The sequence below is a fragment of the Diadema setosum genome, chromosome 8 (assembly GCF_964275005.1).
Source record: "Diadema setosum chromosome 8, eeDiaSeto1, whole genome shotgun sequence".
Taxonomy (NCBI): Eukaryota; Metazoa; Echinodermata; class Echinoidea; order Diadematoida; family Diadematidae; genus Diadema; species Diadema setosum.
Window position 1 is genome coordinate 14749383 of NC_092692.1, and position 18603 is coordinate 14767985.

An 18603-nucleotide genomic window follows, 5' to 3' on the forward strand; every position below is an offset into this window, starting at 1 on the left:
ATGAAATAGTGAAAATATGTTGAATTTTCTTTTTATTTCATTTACATCGTTGCTCTGGTGTGACATCATTGATTGTTGTCGTCTTCTTATTCAGTGATGACATCACATGGATTCATTAAGTTTTTAAGGATTCGTAACTTTTGAACGGATTGTCCGATTTCACTCAAACTCACTTTGTGCAATGTATATATATATATATACATACAAATGTATAATATTTACACCCCCTTTCATCAAGAAGATATTTCTGTGTTGTCTTTTAAACGACAATTCCAGACGTACAAACGCACTGGAATCAATGTCATACAAAATAATGTCTGAAAAGAATAGATTCCCACTTTGTGTGTATATCAAAAGATATGAAGTCAAGCTATATGAAGTGCAAACTCGCATAGTATTACTCAAAGTTTCTCTAGACAGTGCGGCGTCTGCTGAGGTGCCAGTGTGAAGAATTGTACTGATTTATTGTGATGCTCCATCAGTTTTTTTCGCATTAATCTTTCTAGATAGCAGAGACGAATGGGTTCTAAAAAAGTTTCAACTTTCCTTGTACGTTTTGAGTGTAAGTTCATATCTACTGAAGAAGTAGGCCTACGATACGTCATTCAAAATATTTCAGGTGCAATAAATAGAGCACTTGAGGACAATCATAGTGTGCTGTGAGCAACACGTAAGCATGAGCAAAATGTATATGACCAGCTTTGCTACTGTACATGTCAATCTTTTGGCTTCGATGGGCTTACTCGTATGATCATATTACATGATTATTACGATTATACATTTTATAACTTCAGATGGCGTCTTGAAACTTTTCGACCCCTTCTTCTATCGGAGAGTGTCCAATAAATCGGCCACGCGGGCGGTCCCCGCCAGTGATCTGCACCGGTGCGCCAGGCAGTGCCTCGATGCCGGCACCGAGTGCGGTGTGTTTGAGTTCTACATGGACGATTCCGACCTCGAGACAGGCGACAACGAGACCGAGCCGTCGTACAAGTGCGTCATCGCCCAGGCAGGGGAAGACATGATCGCGGTCTCCGTCGCCGAAGCCAGAGCAAGCCATCTCATACAGTTCGTCAGGAAAGTTAACATCTCAGGTGACCATATTATAGTCGTCTTCATTTCATTTCTATTTCATTTTATTTCTTAGACTCTTATGTTCATTCTTTCTGAAATACTCTCTCACACACAGACACAGACACAGACACAGGCACACGACTGGATGTATATATATATATATATATATAATATATATATATAATATATATATGTATATAATATATTTACATATATATATATATAATATATATATAATATATATATGTATATAATATATATATATATATACACAGTTATATGCATAAATTATACACATGAAAATTTTAGTATGATTTGTCTGTGAGCCATATAACATGTTCACTCTTCAAATTTCAAACTTAAACTTTAATACCTACTTCATAACTTTATATACCTGCATAGCATGAGACCAAGAAATTATAGAGTTTTCAAAGGACAGACATCGCGCCACTGCATTGCAACCCACCATGTTATGGTCTTACTTCTATCTTAGAAAAGCTCTTCAGCTTTCTCATGTCGCACTTCGCACTTAATGCAAGGTCGCATACTCAGTAAGCAGAAATTAAATTTGTTTTTATATTGTCATGTGATTTCGTCCATCACTCCGACTGCCACTTTTCGGTACCCATCAAATAGTGCCTTCCGTTTCTATTTCAACCCCCCCCCCCCTTATATGATTTGCTATCTAAGTGACGCTTACCATGTCAGTAAATAGTTTTGATATGTAGAAGTACAAATTGCTATCATAATCTTGCGATTAATTCCATTCTTACTATGTTACTTGTGTTTCAGTTGGAGATAATCCCATTTACGTGTCCAGCACGGACGTGATTTTGTCGCCTTCTTACCTTCCCGCCGTTTCAACCAACATGCTGTCATCGTCTGCCCAAACCTGGACCATTCGTCTCTCTGAGCTCAGCTTTAACACGCTTGTCTTCAAGGTCCTCGCCATCCGTGGCAAGGTCGACTGCGGGAGCTGGTCGACTTTCGCTCTCCTCTCCGTCAACGGGGCCGCAAACACGACGTCGAGATCGGGCAGCGTCGGTATCTCACGGTGCCTAAGCGGGTTCGCCCCAGACGAAGTTTTCCACGTAAGCTCGCCGGTAACGGTCATCACTTACTACGCATCAGACATGCAGAATCTGGGCTTCATGCTGGAATATGATGCCGGTAGGTCTATTTAAAAGCAGACATATACCTTTCTTTTTTCTCTAAACTTACCGATATTGGCTTGGTATTTGATAATATCTCATAATTTATGATAGTATACACTTCACCAGATTTACTTTTCTGAATTGTTCCGCTTGTTAATATTTTTGATAGGAAAACGTTCAATTTCTTGCGCCTATTTGATATACGAAAGTGTATGAACAATCAACGAGTTTGTCCATAATCAATTCCTTTGTCTCGTTCTGAAACTTCTAGGCATGTGTAAAAGGTTCAGAAGAGCATGAACGTTTTGAAACGCGGTTCTAAGAGGAATTATACTGATTTTCCATCCAGAATGGCGCTGCGATGAAAAATTCACGGCGGCGCCCGGTTCGCTGAGCTCGCCTCGATTCCACATGCCTAACCATCTGTACCCGCCCAATATTCTCTGTCGGTACGCCATCGACGCCCCGGCCAACAAGCGCATTGCCCTCGAAATCGCCTCCTACATCATCGAACCCGACATGGAGGAAGGCGCCTGCGACTTCGACAGCCTCAGCGTGTTCGACGGGAACGACACCAGGAGCCCGCGGCTGGAATACCTCTGCGGATTCGGCACCGGCCCCGTGTCCGTAATCTCCGAGTCTAGCTCACTCTATATAGTCTTCTTGACGGACGAATCCGGACAGTACCCGGGCTTTGCCGCCTCCTTTTCCTTCGTTGATCCGCCCACCAACGACAGCCACGCAGACGTCGAATTCCCATCAAGTACGTCAACACATGGGTTTTTTTTAAATTTCCTCAACAACAATAAAAAAAAAAATTGAAAAAGGAACCCCACAAACTTAAGTTGATTAGCAACAAGTGCATTTTAATATTCATTTAAATTCAATTGATTTATTTTCATTCTCCAACAAAACATAACACAACATAAATCAGGAATCACATCATAGGCATACATTCAACTGTGCAAAGAATGAATGATAGTTTACAATAATGAAAATTTACATGTACACCGGCAAAATACAAAGTTTTGTTTAGAGAAAAAAGAATTGAGAGGTCCACTGAAAAGCATTCTTGTATACTGTGAACCCACCACAAAGGATTCTTGTGAAAATACTTATTTACAAATACTTGGCACAACAATTCTGATAGTTAAGACAGGACGGAACAAGACAGGAGAAACACGACATGACTTGACTGAAGGGTATACCAGTGGCGGATCCAGGCGGGGCACACCGGTTTTTTGGTTAAAACAAAACGAAATGAACAGAAAAAAATGAAGGGGCATGCGCCCCCCTTTAATTTTGAAAAGGCGCCCCCTCTCCCTTTACGGAATACCTGGATTCGCCCTGTACCATTGAGAGGAATGGTATGTCCTTTATAGTATACAGTGCCAAACATAACACTATTATGTAACGTATCTCATCTTATACGATTATTCAATAGTGTCATACGGCCTTTGAAATAGATTATGTCTTTGCAAGGTTTTCCTTCGATAATAAATGGACGAATGTATGTAGAACCTCGGAGGAAGAATGCGCTAAATGAGCCATTACCGCGTGACATACAGACTGAATTGTTTAAAAAAAGATAAATGTTCCAGCATAGAAGCGTTCACATCTACTGACATTATTGCCGTCCTTAACGCGGCGAACGATGTTTTAGTAAACACAAAATAGCTGGATTGAGATAATCAATCATGCGTCTTACTTTTCGGATGTATCATTTCCCTCATATCTTCAGCTTGACTTCTGCCATTTGGAATTTATTACTTTTGCGGCTTCTTCAAATGTTTCACAATAATCCAAGTTGTATCCGATGACACCAACGTGTCAGTTTTAGATGACATTGCCCCTAAGTATTCTGAGGAATTAGATCATGTCTCCCGCCCACAGTAAATTTAGCAATAAAATTCAATATCTACCTTTAAATCAGATTATGAATATAAATCGAATGCTACAATGATCTGGTAATCTATTTGAGTGGCGGCATAAAATGGAATTACCAGTGGTATATCATATCATATTTGTGATGTCTTGTTTGACGTTTCGTTACCATTTTGCGCTGTGATCAAAGATACGGCGTGTGCCCTTATGTGAAGCGCACAACAAACGTGACAAAGCACCAAACTGCCAATTCGTTATAATTGGGACGCATTTTTCACACTCTTCAGATTATCAAGTTTTCCTCATATTCTTATGTTTTATTTATTGATATTTTCCCCAATATTATTCCATTTTCCCCTTTTGATATGTTAGCATCAGGATGGACGTCAACAACTCGGCCTCCTACTACTCAACCAACCTCGATCTCTGCGGAAGCATCAGCTTCTCCAAGGCCCCTCCCTCTAAGCCCACGGGCGCATATTCAGTCCGTGTTTAAAGTCGCTCTCACCACTGTACTGATAACGTTCATAATCATCGCCATTGTATTCGCCATCCTCTACTGCCGCTTGAGAAGAGAGAATGCCAAACTGAAGAAGAATCTCAGCCTCTATCAGAACGGCAAAATGATCAGTCTGTGAACAAACTAGCCTCACTTATTACTTTTTTTTTTCGGGATGCTGCTCTGTCCCTCCGAACTGACCAAGCTGGGAGGAACGACAGTCGATCATAGCAATTGGCTCAAAACTCTATTGTGATCTACTTTAAGACGGATGGAAGACAGCAACGCCACAGGCAAGAGCAGCCAAGCCAAAATTGAAGATTGGTCATAATCATGGTCTGCAAACTGTCGTCACACGATAGTCAATGCTCTGATGACCCATGAGTCAGCGGCAGTCATCGTCGCAGAGTCGGCAAAGAGTCAACACAGGATAGTCAGTAAGGCGTCAGCTCGGCGTTGTCGTGCACAGAACTGGGCACGAAAAGCAAAGGCGAGCGGAAGCACGTTAAACTGAATGCTGAGGCGATCTTCGAAGAAAAAAAAAGAGAACAAACAAAAAAGTACATTATTGGAGTTGTCGCATTATTACGGTATTTTACATACGTTGAAAAGGCTCGCAGAGTCTTTCCGGTGTCTTTGGCTACTACTTGACTTCGTAGATTTCAGAAAACGTTGGAAAAACTTGAACTAAAAAGGAACAGAAATGACAAGTACATCAGATTGCGACTAGCTTAGTATTGACGAAACGTGATAAACGCTCGTATTTCTTACTGTCTTTAGACGTAACTGTGTCTTCTTAAGTGATTAAACAACACTGTATTGTGCAAATACTTCAAATTTCAGGTTTGAAGGCATGTAAAGTATTTATTTGATACACATACGTATTTTCTACACTTCTTGGTCGTGTCATATTATCACAAGTATATTTGAATAAAGCGTTATTTAATCATCTTTAAGTTATTATTTTTCACGATATCATTTCGTGTCTCAGAGGAATCTATTTTCAAACTGAATTACTATACACTTGATCATACTTTTCTAATTGAATGGTCACTGGAGTGAAAATCACTTACGAGTCAGGGGTAGGGGACAACGTTTTCTTAACTTTCTAATCATCAAATGCTTTAAGATTAATGGATTAATAATAATATTGCATATCTATTATCTAGTATATCAATTATATCTTAAAGGTCCTGTTTACCTTTGGGAGCAGTGATTTAAAAGAAATGTTCAAGATAGCACATTTATTGCATATGTGTAGGTCCGTTGTATCACAAAACATCCTACCATATAAAATTTTCGCAATAAAGCCTGAAATATAAGGAGATATCAGTATTTTTCTTAATAAACCATAACTGTAAACGGTTTAGTCTGGAAACATATTTATCATAACTATTGTTCACATTTTGTGTATTTAACAATACTTAACATCGATTATACGGATTCAAATTTTTACAGTGGTTGTTTCTATCCCTAACTCGCATTTTAGAACTATTTTAAAGCACTAATGCTGGGTTTTTGTTTCATCTGCAAATGGTAAATTATCCCTTTAACTTTCTAATCATCAGTTAATGATTTAAGATCAATAAATTGATAATAATCTTATATATATTATCCATTATATCAATTATATCAAAATAAACAGAATCTTGATGAGACCTTCCCGGTTCTTCAATAATGGCGTATCCATCATGTTGTGGAACAAAGTTGTGGTAAATATAGGTTGACTTCGATGACACCGTCACCTAGGACTACGTGTTATTATGGCAACTATACATCACTTATCAGCCTAATGAAGTATTTTTATTTATTTATTTATTTATTTATTTATTTATTTATTTATCTGTTTATTTATTTATTTATTTATTTATTTATTTATTCATTTATTTATTTATTTATTTATTTATTTATTTATTTATTTATCTATTTATTTATTCATTTATTTATTCATTTATTTATTTTTGATTATTATTTCTTTTTTTTTTTTTGCAAGCATGCATACTGCAATGTGATTATTGTTCACCCCATTTGAAGAGATTCGCCTTCGGTGGGAGGCAAATATCATTGATCGCAAAAACGAAAGCCCGCCCCCTACGAACAGCAATTTTTGCGAGCAGACTTCGCATCAGTCACGCTTCCAAGTCTACGCTAAAATTTGCCCGCCCATATACGTGGTATAGGAGAGTCGCTCCGGGCGCCGGAGCGACGCTTTTGTCTAGAAATCCCTCGTTCACTCATATCTATTGGTGGATCGCAAGTGCCTGAAGATTGGCAAAGATATTCCGATATATGTATTTTAAGATACGGTATAAACCTGCCGAGGTTTGCTCTGCAATTCGAAATACACGCAGCAGGAGTTTATTATACACTCAAAACATTCATTCGATTCTAATACTTCCGATAACACACAATATCATCTCGCATCAGATATTCCTACAGTACCGGTCATGGAATAAATATGGCATATTACGAGGTAACTTTCGATAGGATTATTATAAAATTGACTTTCTTCGCTTGTTTTCAGTTGTTGTCATTTGCTCTATAGAGGTGGAATATTTCTAATCGGCATAGATTCTGTTTATATATATATATATATATATATATATACATAAAACACTCAGCAAAAAAAAAGAAGGAAGTAAACATTTTTTCAAGTTTATATTTCTCATGGAATTTTCGGTTAAATGTTAATGTATTATATACCATATGAAAGGTAATTTGATAGGTTATCAACTTGGTAAATCAATAACAAGGGAAACTTTTCGCATGAGTGAACACATTTTGTTTTCCTCTTCCAAGGCACAAAAGTAAAAATTGCAGAAATGAACAAGTTGTCATTCATGCGCAAATGCTCCTCCATGTAACAATAAGAACAAAACACAAATTTAACACGATGAAAAACATGAATTCAGTTGCAAAAATATACCTATGATCTTTATAATATCTTTGAAGCCCAGAAAGATCAATAAAGGCTAAAAAGGATGGAGAGAAATGAAGAATTTTCTGTCAAATCCAAATTCAAATGAAATAAGAGGACCAATATTAACAAAAATGGTAGGATTTTTAACTGATTTTTCCAAAAAGGAAAATTGTAAATTATATTTGGTTCTTGAATTTGTCTCATAAATCCTTAAATTACTAAATTGAATGAATGAAATTAAGATATTCTGTTTATTCAATCATCTTTATGCCCTTACTCCCCACGTCATTTGAAATTTGAATTGACAGAAAATTCTTATTTTCTCCTTTCAGTTTCCCATTTTGATTTTGTTTGAGTTGTTAAGAGATAAAGAGAACGAAAACTTATTTTTGCTATTTCATTCATGTCATTCATTGTGTTAAACTGGTCTTTCGTTGTCATAATTATCTTCAATGGCATTTGTAAATGAAAGACAATATGTCAATTTTTGCAATTTTCACTTTTGTGCCTTAGAGGACAAAAACAAATGTGTTCACTCATGAGTAAAGTTTCCCTTTATATTGACCTACAAGGTTGATATCCAATTAAATTACCTGTAATATGGTATATAATACACTGATTTTCATCAGAATCTTCTGTGAAAATTATAAACTCGAAAAAGTGTTTACTTTTTTTTTTGCTGAGGGTATATATATATATATATATATATATATATATATACATATATACAGGAAAGGAATGCACACACACACACACACACACACACACATAAACTATATATATATATATATATATATATATATATATATATATACAATTAGAGAGAGAGAGAACTTTCTAAGCTAGAAATTAGGTATGCATTTCCACAGGAAACCCGATAATGATATTTGAATTGCTTTCCTCCAAAGCAAGATCAGTAGTATAAGATTGAAGTCATACGTCATACGTGTTCATAGCTACAGTGATAACTGATAAGCTGACGTATGAACAATCTGAAACGTATCATTACCTCGATCTCATATTCAATACCACGTCAATGGAGGTGTTGCTGTTCATGCTGTTCTTTTTATTTACAAGGCGCGAAATTGGACTGACAACCAACGCAAGGAAGGATTGCGCGGCTAGGTAAGATTGATGTCAGAGTCCTTTCATTCAATTTATGTAAAAAACACTACCATACACACACACACACACACACACACACACACACACACACATACACACACACACACAAGCGAACTAACAAATAAACATCAACATATACCACACACATACAAATTAAAGGCAGATTCTCTCTGAAGAAAAACCAAAGGACCTGCTCGGGTGAAGATGCACAATCCTAATTAGAGTTTAAAAAAAGTTTTGGTGCAAGAATAAGAGAGTAATAATAATAACAATGATAATGAGTTAATATGATTATTTGAACAAGTGTGTTCAACGGACCCACTTAACAAACATATTCCCAAATTATTACAAAGAAAATTAAAAAAGATAAAAACAAGTCATGCGTAATTGAGTTCTTCATTTTGCCGTGCCGCTTCAAAAAAGTAAAAACAAAAATCCTTTCTGGGCAAAGCGTAAAATGAAACACCATTATGTTCAAGTAGACTCCAATGAACAGAATGAATCAAGCAAGGTAAAGTTTCATTGATATCTAAGTCACGATAAGAATGTTCTTGAATTTAAAGTTTCATGAAAATTTGTCCGTGATCTAGTGATTTCACATATTCTTGGGAATGATTATTGGGAAGCATTCCTAACGATAAACTTAAAAAAAGAATCAGATATCAAAATTAATTTCGTATGTATTGCGTTGTTTTATGAATTTCTTATGTATTTCTTTGTTTTTCGACCTTTTGTTTTATAATTTTTCGCAAAATTTATGACAGAACCTATTTCTAGTATAAATGTGCAAAATTTAATGATTTCAATCAATGAACGTGAAAATGATCATATCTTTGAATAAGGTAAGAAAACTCCATTTGCATAGACTCTGTACACAAACTCACGTTTTTGAACCATTTTCCGTCTGACAAGCATGTATAAAAGGTCGTGCAGCGTCGTAACGTTATGCACGATTTTCGCTAAAATAGTTTCATAAGATGTGCGAGACTTGAAAGTTACCCCCCCCCCCCCAACCCTTTGGCCGTTGTAGGGTTAAAGATGATCTAATTTGCAAACTGAAATTGTGTATCTAAAGACAAGTAAAACTTTGCAACTTCACAATGCCCCCCCCCCCCTCTTTTGTGTCAGTCTTTGTAACATCATCTAGCAACGTTTGTCTGTTTGTCTGTATGTTCCTCTACTCCTCCCAGGTCCTTGGTCCGATTTCCATCAAACTTAGTGGGTGGATGAAGGTTGACCACGAAATTGCCCTTGAGGGGTTCATTTTTGGAAAGGTCAAGGTCACTGGGGTCAAAGGTCAAATAACTGTTTTTCGATACTCCTTCAATGGGGATCTCCCAGGTGTAGGCCTACTATTATGGGGATCCCCCCAGAAACATCCTCAATGGGGATTTCCCAGGTGTAGGCCTACTTATGCTTCCAGCAAGTTTGGCCAAGATCGGACCAAGGAGTAGCGCAAAACAGTTATTTGACCCCCATTGACCCAGTGACCTTGACCATTTCTGGGGGAATCCCCATAGAGGATTTCTGGGCACTGGCTGAAGCCAAACAAGCATGATACATGTTACGGATGTACTCTCTGATAGTAGACAATGTTGTATACAGAGAAGTTCTCAGTACATACCAAACTACTGCGATAACTTCATCATATCCCCCCCCCCCCCACCCCTCTATGCCCCACTTCGGCTGATTCAGCACTCCACGGGTACATTGACTAGTTTTTGATAAAGTCACTCCGAACGTAAAATCTCTTTTAATCTAATTTATTATTATTATTATTTAGATAGACAGTTTGTTTTCCAACATTTTTCTATCTTAGCAGTGGGTGCCACAAGCATGTGTATGTGTGTGGGTGTGCACGTGTGTTTGTGTGTGACTTGGGTAAATCATTGATCTGTACGTAGACATCCGCCCATTTTGAAGCCCTTTCCAACGGCCTCCATTACTTTATTTCGGAGACACGTTATTCCAAAAGATCGTTAATTCTAAAATGATATAAGGTATGCTATTCCAAAATCTAATCGAATCTAAAAATGTACAAAAAAGAAGGAAAAGTTCGTTATTCCAATGGTTCGTCACAAGATTTCACTCGTTATCGGATTAATGAATCTTATTTCATTATAAAGAGTTAATTGATGATATTGTTGATTTTTGATATGGTAAGCCTATGGCAGCCTGTGTGGTAAGGAAATTTATAATTGATTATAAAAAAAAAATCTTGTTAAAGTTAAGATATATAACATTTGGGATAAAATGTATAACATTTAGGGTCGATATTTCATTTAGGGTTGAATTGCATATAGAGTTAAAAAGATGTATTTTTGTTATTATACATTTAGGGTTATTTACATATGTACATTACGTAATAGTATAATAGTACTCTTGGAGTTGTCAACTCTTGGAGTTGTCTTCGGTTAATGCATGTAGGTTTAGAATGTATGACATTTAGTTATTAGGGATAGTATATTAGGGATACTATAACTCGATTATTACATTCAGGGTATTGATGCATAATATTTAGGTTCGATATTACCTCTAAGGTTAAAATACATGACATTTAGATTTGTTATCACATTTAGCGCTTTTATAACATTTAGGGGTGATACAATATGGTCAAATACTATAAGGAGGGCCTACATTATAGTCATACATTATGTAACTGCCTACTGGACAATACTGAATATCATAATATATAATTTTTTTTCACATTCGATGCATTTCCATAGAAACTGTGAAAAATAAGATTGAAATCAATTGAAATCTAGCCAATGCTATATTCACTTGACAGGTTTGACAGCCACAGGATTCAACCATTTCTGCATTGTGAACATCGTTCTACAATCTTAATTCTGTTCAACGACAGCAGAATTTGAATCAGTTCTCACTCCCGCCGGAAATCATTGCGTCAATAAACTCATATAGATTGTCTCGGAGTAGGGAATCGAGCTGTAACGGCATAGCATGCTATTCCCAAATTAATTTTTGAACTGACATCGACAGAAGATGGAGATAACAGAGAGAGTGCACATATGTGGAAAAGGTAACACCAGAGCGTGACTGAGCCATGGGAGTACAGTTGGGTCTTTTTAATACGTCTGCAGCTATTGAAGTTTACCCACCGGGCAACCATTATGATATTGTGCATTTCAATGGCAAAAGGAATCAAGTGACAAATCATCTAAATATGAGACAAAAAATATTCTAGATTTGATGCAGCTTACTTGGATGCCACATGCAGGAAACTTCATCGTACTGAATGATATCCACGTCAAAATGTCATCCTCAGAATTCCACTGAGGAACCGACTAGTACTTACCAGAATCGCCTTGGGAAGGCTCCGTTATATTTCACACTCCTCTTATGGATCCAAGCTTTAATTCCGTCATCTTTCTTCAAACAAACAAAAAAGAAATCTAAAACAATTCTGGTCGAAAAATTTTCGTTTTCTCGTTATCTGATTGTTCAAATATCATAGAAAATTTACTTTCTAGGTGATTTTTATAGTTGTTTATTTACTGAATTTTCATGATTTTGATATCACTTTGTCCAGTGATATGTGTTGCATTTAGCTGCTGTGGTAAATTTAGAGAAATAAGTTCCAATTCCAAATACATCTTTATGTTACCCTACCAATATGAAAGAAAATAAAATTTCCTTTAATTTGATATTTCATTTGATTATATTGCAATCTTGTATAAAAATCATCAACTTGAAAAAGTGTTTTCTTTTTTGTAGTCTATAGTACAGAGACAAAAAGTTAACATTTTTCTCACTTGCCTCCTTGTGGCATATAGCTGAGAGTGCTATATACTGACTATGCGTCGTGAAACGAATGAAGCGTTATCCAAAGAAATATCTAGCATTTCGCAGTGCTACCAAGATAAAATATTATATTCATAATGCGATTCTGCCCCTCCTCCCCCCTGAGAAATTTCCCCACTGTAAAACTGATAATTATCGATTCCACTCTAAAGTGATGTCCTCTCTTTGGCTGACGCGACGATTCGGAGAATAGAAAATAATCCCACGGGCATTCTGGCAAATTCAAACGTTGTGAAAAAGCAAGTAACTCTTTTCTCCATTCACGTGCGTCAAAGAAAGTTAGCAAGAAAATTTCATATTAGTTCTTCATTGTTTTTTTTATTGTCATTATGACAGGGATATCAAAACGGTTCGACTGGTGAAAACGTATAATATACTGTAAATGTTTGATGTGACGATATTGAACAATCTAACCTCAGAGCTTCAATCTTCCATTTCAAGTGTTAAAACCCACTTATCTTTATTGTATGTCATTCATTGTCTTCGTTTTACTCGTGATTTTTTCTTGCCATATTTGTCGATTCTGAGCGTAAATAGACTTCTTGAGTAATTATGTGCCATAAATGACACGTGTACTCTAATCTCTGTTCGTATTCTCATCAGCATTTTTACCGTAATTATCATTTTATCACTATTAGTGACGGTATCTCTGTGTAATTATTATCGTGGTTATCATCATCAAAGTTTTTGCTCCAAAAGTCATCGCCGACATCATTATCATTATTACAAGTTCCACCGTCATTATCATTAATACCGGTATAAAATTATCATTGCTGTCTGTCTGTCTGTCTGTCTCTACTCTGTCTATCTGTCTGTCTCTACTCTGTCTGCCTGGTTGTGTGCCTGCGTACATTGAATTAATGGTTCATGTATGCAAGAATATAAATTTCCCCGGCGGCTCATACTGCATCAGTTGGTATAATTGAAATCGATATTTTTTCCCATTCTTGGTTACAGGTCCCTTCGCGATATACGATAGCTGCAATATTTCTGCTCAAAGTTTACCAGTGAGGATATCTCCCCCCCCCCACCTCCCTCCTCTCTCTCTCTCTCTCTCTCTCTCTTTCCACCTGTCTCTCTGTCTTTGTCTTTCTTCTTCACTGACTGATATCGAAGGAACTAGACATAGAATTGAATTCAGACGTGCAGGTATATAATCTGCCAGGGAATGATTTATTTTTGGATGATTCATTTTCTTTTCTTTTCTTTTCCCAGATTCGTTAAATGTACATCATTGTATGTAACCTCGTTTAATCTGCATGTTGAGAAGGATCGAACTATATGCATAAAATTGAATTTTAATTTGCAGGTATAGTCTGCCTCGTAATAATTGAATTTTTTTTTAATTAATTTTTTTTCTTTCTTTTCTAGATTCGTTAAATGTAAATCATTGTGGTAGCGTCGTTTATTCTGCATGCTGCGAATTAAATTGACGCAAGACTGTTTGACAGAAAGAACCAGCATACATTCTCGGTATGTGACTCGTCTGGGTATTCAGCAGCAGGTAAAGAAGCATTACGACCTTATATTGCTTCTTGTCTATTATACATCCTATCAACTTTTCGAATCAAGTATTCTTCTCTTCATTACAGAAACAAACAAATAAACAAAAATCAAACAAGCTAACCAAACCAACTAATTGCAAAATGCACACTTGAAAGTTAACTGAAATCGTTTCACGTTCAGTGTCTTTTTTGTCTTGTATTTGGAAACGTCAGTTACTGGAATGGACACAAAATAGTCGAAGAAACACACACACATACACACACATGATTATTCAAAGAGAGAGAGAGAGAGGGGGGGGGGGGGAAAGAAGTGACTTCAGTGCCCTGAAAAGAATCACGTGATTTACAAGAAACAGCCGGGCACATAATATTATCTCCTGTTCAGGGTTCTGCTATATAAACACTCAATAAAGCATCTTGCCACTCGAGTCGACGAAACACTCGGCATCTACAGCTCTGTCGAGAGAACAATGCCCAGATAACGGATGGTGTGCTGATGACCGCCCACCACCAACGCTCAGCGGAGAAAACTCCCATTACCACCTTCTTCCGATAAGAAGGGCTGGATGCCCGCTAAAGCTGCGGCGCTGTGCCAATTCCCTTGTTAATCATTATGCATATTTTCTTCGACATCTGCGGCTGCGAGGTGCTCTCCGATTATTAAGCACGCCATGGTTACCCTCGATTCATCTCCTCTCTGTGTTTCACGCCTGATCATGCGAAGTCGATGATTTGATGGCGTAACCATGGAAACCCGTTGACTGCTTCCAACATCACACTGAAAGAGTATCTACTTTTTTGTTCTACGTGGCACTCTTCCGCAACTATGCGCGGAACAAAGACTTCGGTAGAAGCGGTAAGATGTTCGACGGTGTGTGATATGATATCAACGTTAAAATATTGCACAGGGAAAAGCAAATATCATCTCCTGTATATGGGAGTGCATGGTTCGGAAGGTAAGGAACAAGAGTGGTTATTGCATGGCACGATGTGTCACTCTGTCACCACTCCGCCAGGATATGGACACAGTGCCTCAGGAGACAGTGTGCATTGAAAAAAGGAAGGACTACTACAGTTAGTATATTTGCTGTGCAGTTTGGTGCAAATACACCCGATACTATAAATTCGTAGAAATCTGTGAGTTGATCACAACGAAACTTTAGTGAATGACTCGACAGAAGACTTCGTTGAAGCGCGCGCTACGTTCTTCCATGATGAAACTGTCAAATACAGCCCTCAAACTTTCTGAGTTTCATAAACATTGATTTTGCATCGCCTGTTGTCGTCAATGCGGAAGTACGGATTTGTCGCTTTTGTGAGCGATGTTCAGTGTTGTGCTATATTTGAAACAGTGGAAGAGATGATTTGTTTCCATGATTAGACCATTTCTTAATAGCTAATCAGCATCGTGCCTAGACTCTGCTCAAACAAGGTATCAACAACAAAAACAGCAACACCTCGATCCCAGCTGGTTACATTATCATCGTGACTACATGGGCGTATATATAGATCGGACATCAGAACGCAAGGCGGTGATCTGAACATGTTAAAATTCTGACAAATACACCTTTCATAGTCGCTCGACATCCGTTGCAAATTGGCTGGTGTGTGTTCTAGTAAACCTTATCGTAGCAGAATCTGGCTTAGAGTACCAAACATTTCACAGAACCTGGTATTCATATTTCAAATAGGGACCAAGGGACCAAATCCTGCTTAATCTACACCTGGACCCACTTTGACTCTGCAACGATTTCCGCCAAAGTGGTTTCCTTTGACAGGATTCATACTATATCGAAGATTCAGAGATGATGTGTTTCTTAGAATTTTATTGCACTGTTCGGCATATCTAAAGATATTTTAATTTTTCTTCCTTTTTTTGTCAGCTTAGTTATGTTTGACTCTTACAAACTCTCGCACACTCTGACTTTGTAAACTTTATGGCCAAGTTTCCTGTCCTAGAATGCGTATCATGACAGAGACGTGCTGACGCAAGCTTAATGTATCCTGGCTACGTGTAACCACACGAATCAAGTCAAAATCTTCATGAACATTGTTAAAGCTACCAAGCTAGAGGCCAGAACGACCTTGTACAGTAAGAGTAGGTATTGGCTTAATATGCCCCAATAACCTAACAATGTTAGAAGATTTGAAACCCTTCAACTTTACGCGGTTGTCGTTTCCCGCGTTTTCTGCCTCACTTCGCGTCCAGTCAACATCGACTCCGTCTAGGCGCTACGATTACGACTACAACGACGACGATATGATCTTCAAATCCATCCTGATCGCGGGATTCTTGTGTATATTTATCATCGGAGTGTGCGCCAATGCCCTGGTAATTCTTCTAGCCTTGAAACCGACAAGCAGTGTGAATGTGAACACAATCAATACATACATCGTCAACATGGCTGCCGCTGATTTGTTATACGTATTCGGCTGTTTGTTCTACACGTTGACGAACTACAACCAGGACGGGTGGATGTTTGGTGACGTCGGCTGCCGATTGATTTTGAGCATCGACATTCTCACCATGCAAGCCAGCGTGTACATCCTTACCGTAATGAGCATCGAGCGCTACGTCGCCGTCGTGCATCCCATGTTGTCTCTCAAGTACCGCAGCGTCGGCTTCGCTCGCCGCGTGGTGGCCGTCATTTGGCTCTCCGCCATCGTGCTCGCCACGCCCATGATTGCCAGCATGTCGCTAACTCGGATCCGTGACGCCCACGGGGCTGTCAAAAAGACGTGCACGTGGACTTTGAGTGGAGATAACTCCTTGCACAACTACATGATCTTCGTCTTTCTCATCACTTTCATGATCCCTTCGGTAATCATCGTCGCGGTCTACGTCCTTCTCATGCTGCACTTCTGCTGCACGGTCAGCCCGGATCAAACCAGTAATCGACAGGTGCGGCAGTCGAAACGGCGTGTGGCCCAGATCGTGTTCCTAGTGGTCTTCGTCTTCTGGGTATGCTACACGCCATTTTGGGTGTACCAGCTGGCTGTGCTCCACGTCGACAGGTTCGATCCCAGCCAGATCATAGGCCTCGTAACACTGGTCATATCCTACCTGAACTCCTGCGTGAATCCATTCCTCTACACCTTGTTACCAAAGCGGTACAACGTGTGGCAAAAGATGAGAAAACAGAGCTCATACACGGCTCCAAAGTATCGCTTTACAGGTCGCCCGGAAGTGTGTGATTCGATTTAACTGCTGCATTAAAAGTACACTTTTTAAGAGAGTACTGTAACAATGACACCCTTTTGGTATTATGTGCGAAGAAAAAACAAACAAGTGAATTTGTGCAGGCACTAACTTAACCAAGAGAGAAGAAAATAACATATTATTTGTATCGCGGTAATTTGGATTCGGACAACTCCACACAGTAAACCTAAAGTGCGTTTCATGAGAAATAAGAAGTGACATTTCTGATCTGTGAATATTCTTTTTGATTTACGATGACCTCATCCATGTGTGTGTGTGTGTGTTTTGTTGGGGTTTTTTTAACGAGGGAAGAAGATACAGGGCCCATCCCTGAGAAAATGAGGTGTAGATACGTAAATTGCTTGAACAATATCAAATATAAAATCTAAATTTACCACATGCATAGGTATCCTCAAAGGTTCAGTTGATTACTGTCAAAATGTCACGAGTGTAATTTTGCTTCAAAGTGCACAGGAGACACTGCTTGGTCAATTAGTTAATATTGGCTGTATATTTTGTGGGGTTTTTTAACGTCGTTTAAGCAGCACACTTACATTCTCTACTTAAAGGTATTGTTTACCATTGGGAGCAGTGATTTAAACAATGTTCAAGTGAAAAATGTTACAAAAAGGCCTAAAATATACAGTAGGGAGATATCAATATTTTCCTCAATAAACCACAATACTGTAGACAATTTACTCTGAAAACAAATGTATTATAACTATTTCTCTCATTTTGTATATCTATCAACACTTAACATTGAATATACTAATTAAAGTTTTACATTGGTTGTTTCTATCCCTAACTCACGTTTTAGAACATAATTGTGCAGCACTAAAGCTGGGGTTTTGTTTCTGCAAATGGTAAATAATGCCTTTAATCCCTTGATCTTTTTCACACCATAATGGATGATCACCAAAGGATTAGTGTGATTTAAGAAGAAATAGAGTCATGACTCAGTACAAGAGGCTAAGTCTAAATGAAAGGCTTATTCATTTATTGCGTGCATGATATAACGCGAAAATACAAAATGACTTTCCTTTTTTCATTACATCTCCCAATCGGTAAAGGACCACGTCTGTAATTTGTAGACTATTATTTTCAAGTTTCAGTTTTGTTTCTACACTTGCAAATATGAAATCATTCGACAAATCAACGATGCAGATGTTTATATAAAAATATTTGTAAGAGTACTTAAAGTGATTGCAGAGTATCGGTGGAGATGAGAATAGGGCTTTTATTATTTTTTTTGTGAGATACCAAGAAACCACTTATGAAAATACAGAGCATACCATTTTAAGAGTTATTCAAAGTTTATTATATGAAAATCAGTTTTGGAATTATTGAGACATCCAAAAATAAAGTAAAACAAGGAAGTCTTATAAAAGTGGATAACGCTTTTTATTAGGAATGCTCTTTTT

General features: G+C 37.8%; 2 protein-coding genes across 2 annotated transcripts in view; both read left to right on the forward strand.

The window, feature by feature from the left end:
* The window catches only part of LOC140232077 (uncharacterized), a 46341-nt gene extending 41733 nt beyond the window's left edge, over positions 1-4608 (forward strand). Inside the window, exons 12-16 of the mRNA XM_072312229.1 lie at positions 795-1094; positions 1867-2244; positions 2578-2991; positions 4036-4120; positions 4485-4608. Of these exons, the coding sequence (XP_072168330.1) occupies positions 795-1094; positions 1867-2244; positions 2578-2991; positions 4036-4120; positions 4485-4608 (1301 nt within the window). The remainder of the gene's footprint in view (positions 1-794; positions 1095-1866; positions 2245-2577; positions 2992-4035; positions 4121-4484) is intronic.
* An 11635-nt stretch (positions 4609-16243) lies between these two features.
* Positions 16244-17188, forward strand: LOC140232057 (urotensin-2 receptor-like). Its single transcript, XM_072312209.1, has one exon. It carries the CDS (start codon positions 16244-16246, stop codon positions 17186-17188), a length of 945 nt encoding a protein of 314 aa, XP_072168310.1.
* Positions 17189-18603: the final 1415 nt, after the last annotated feature.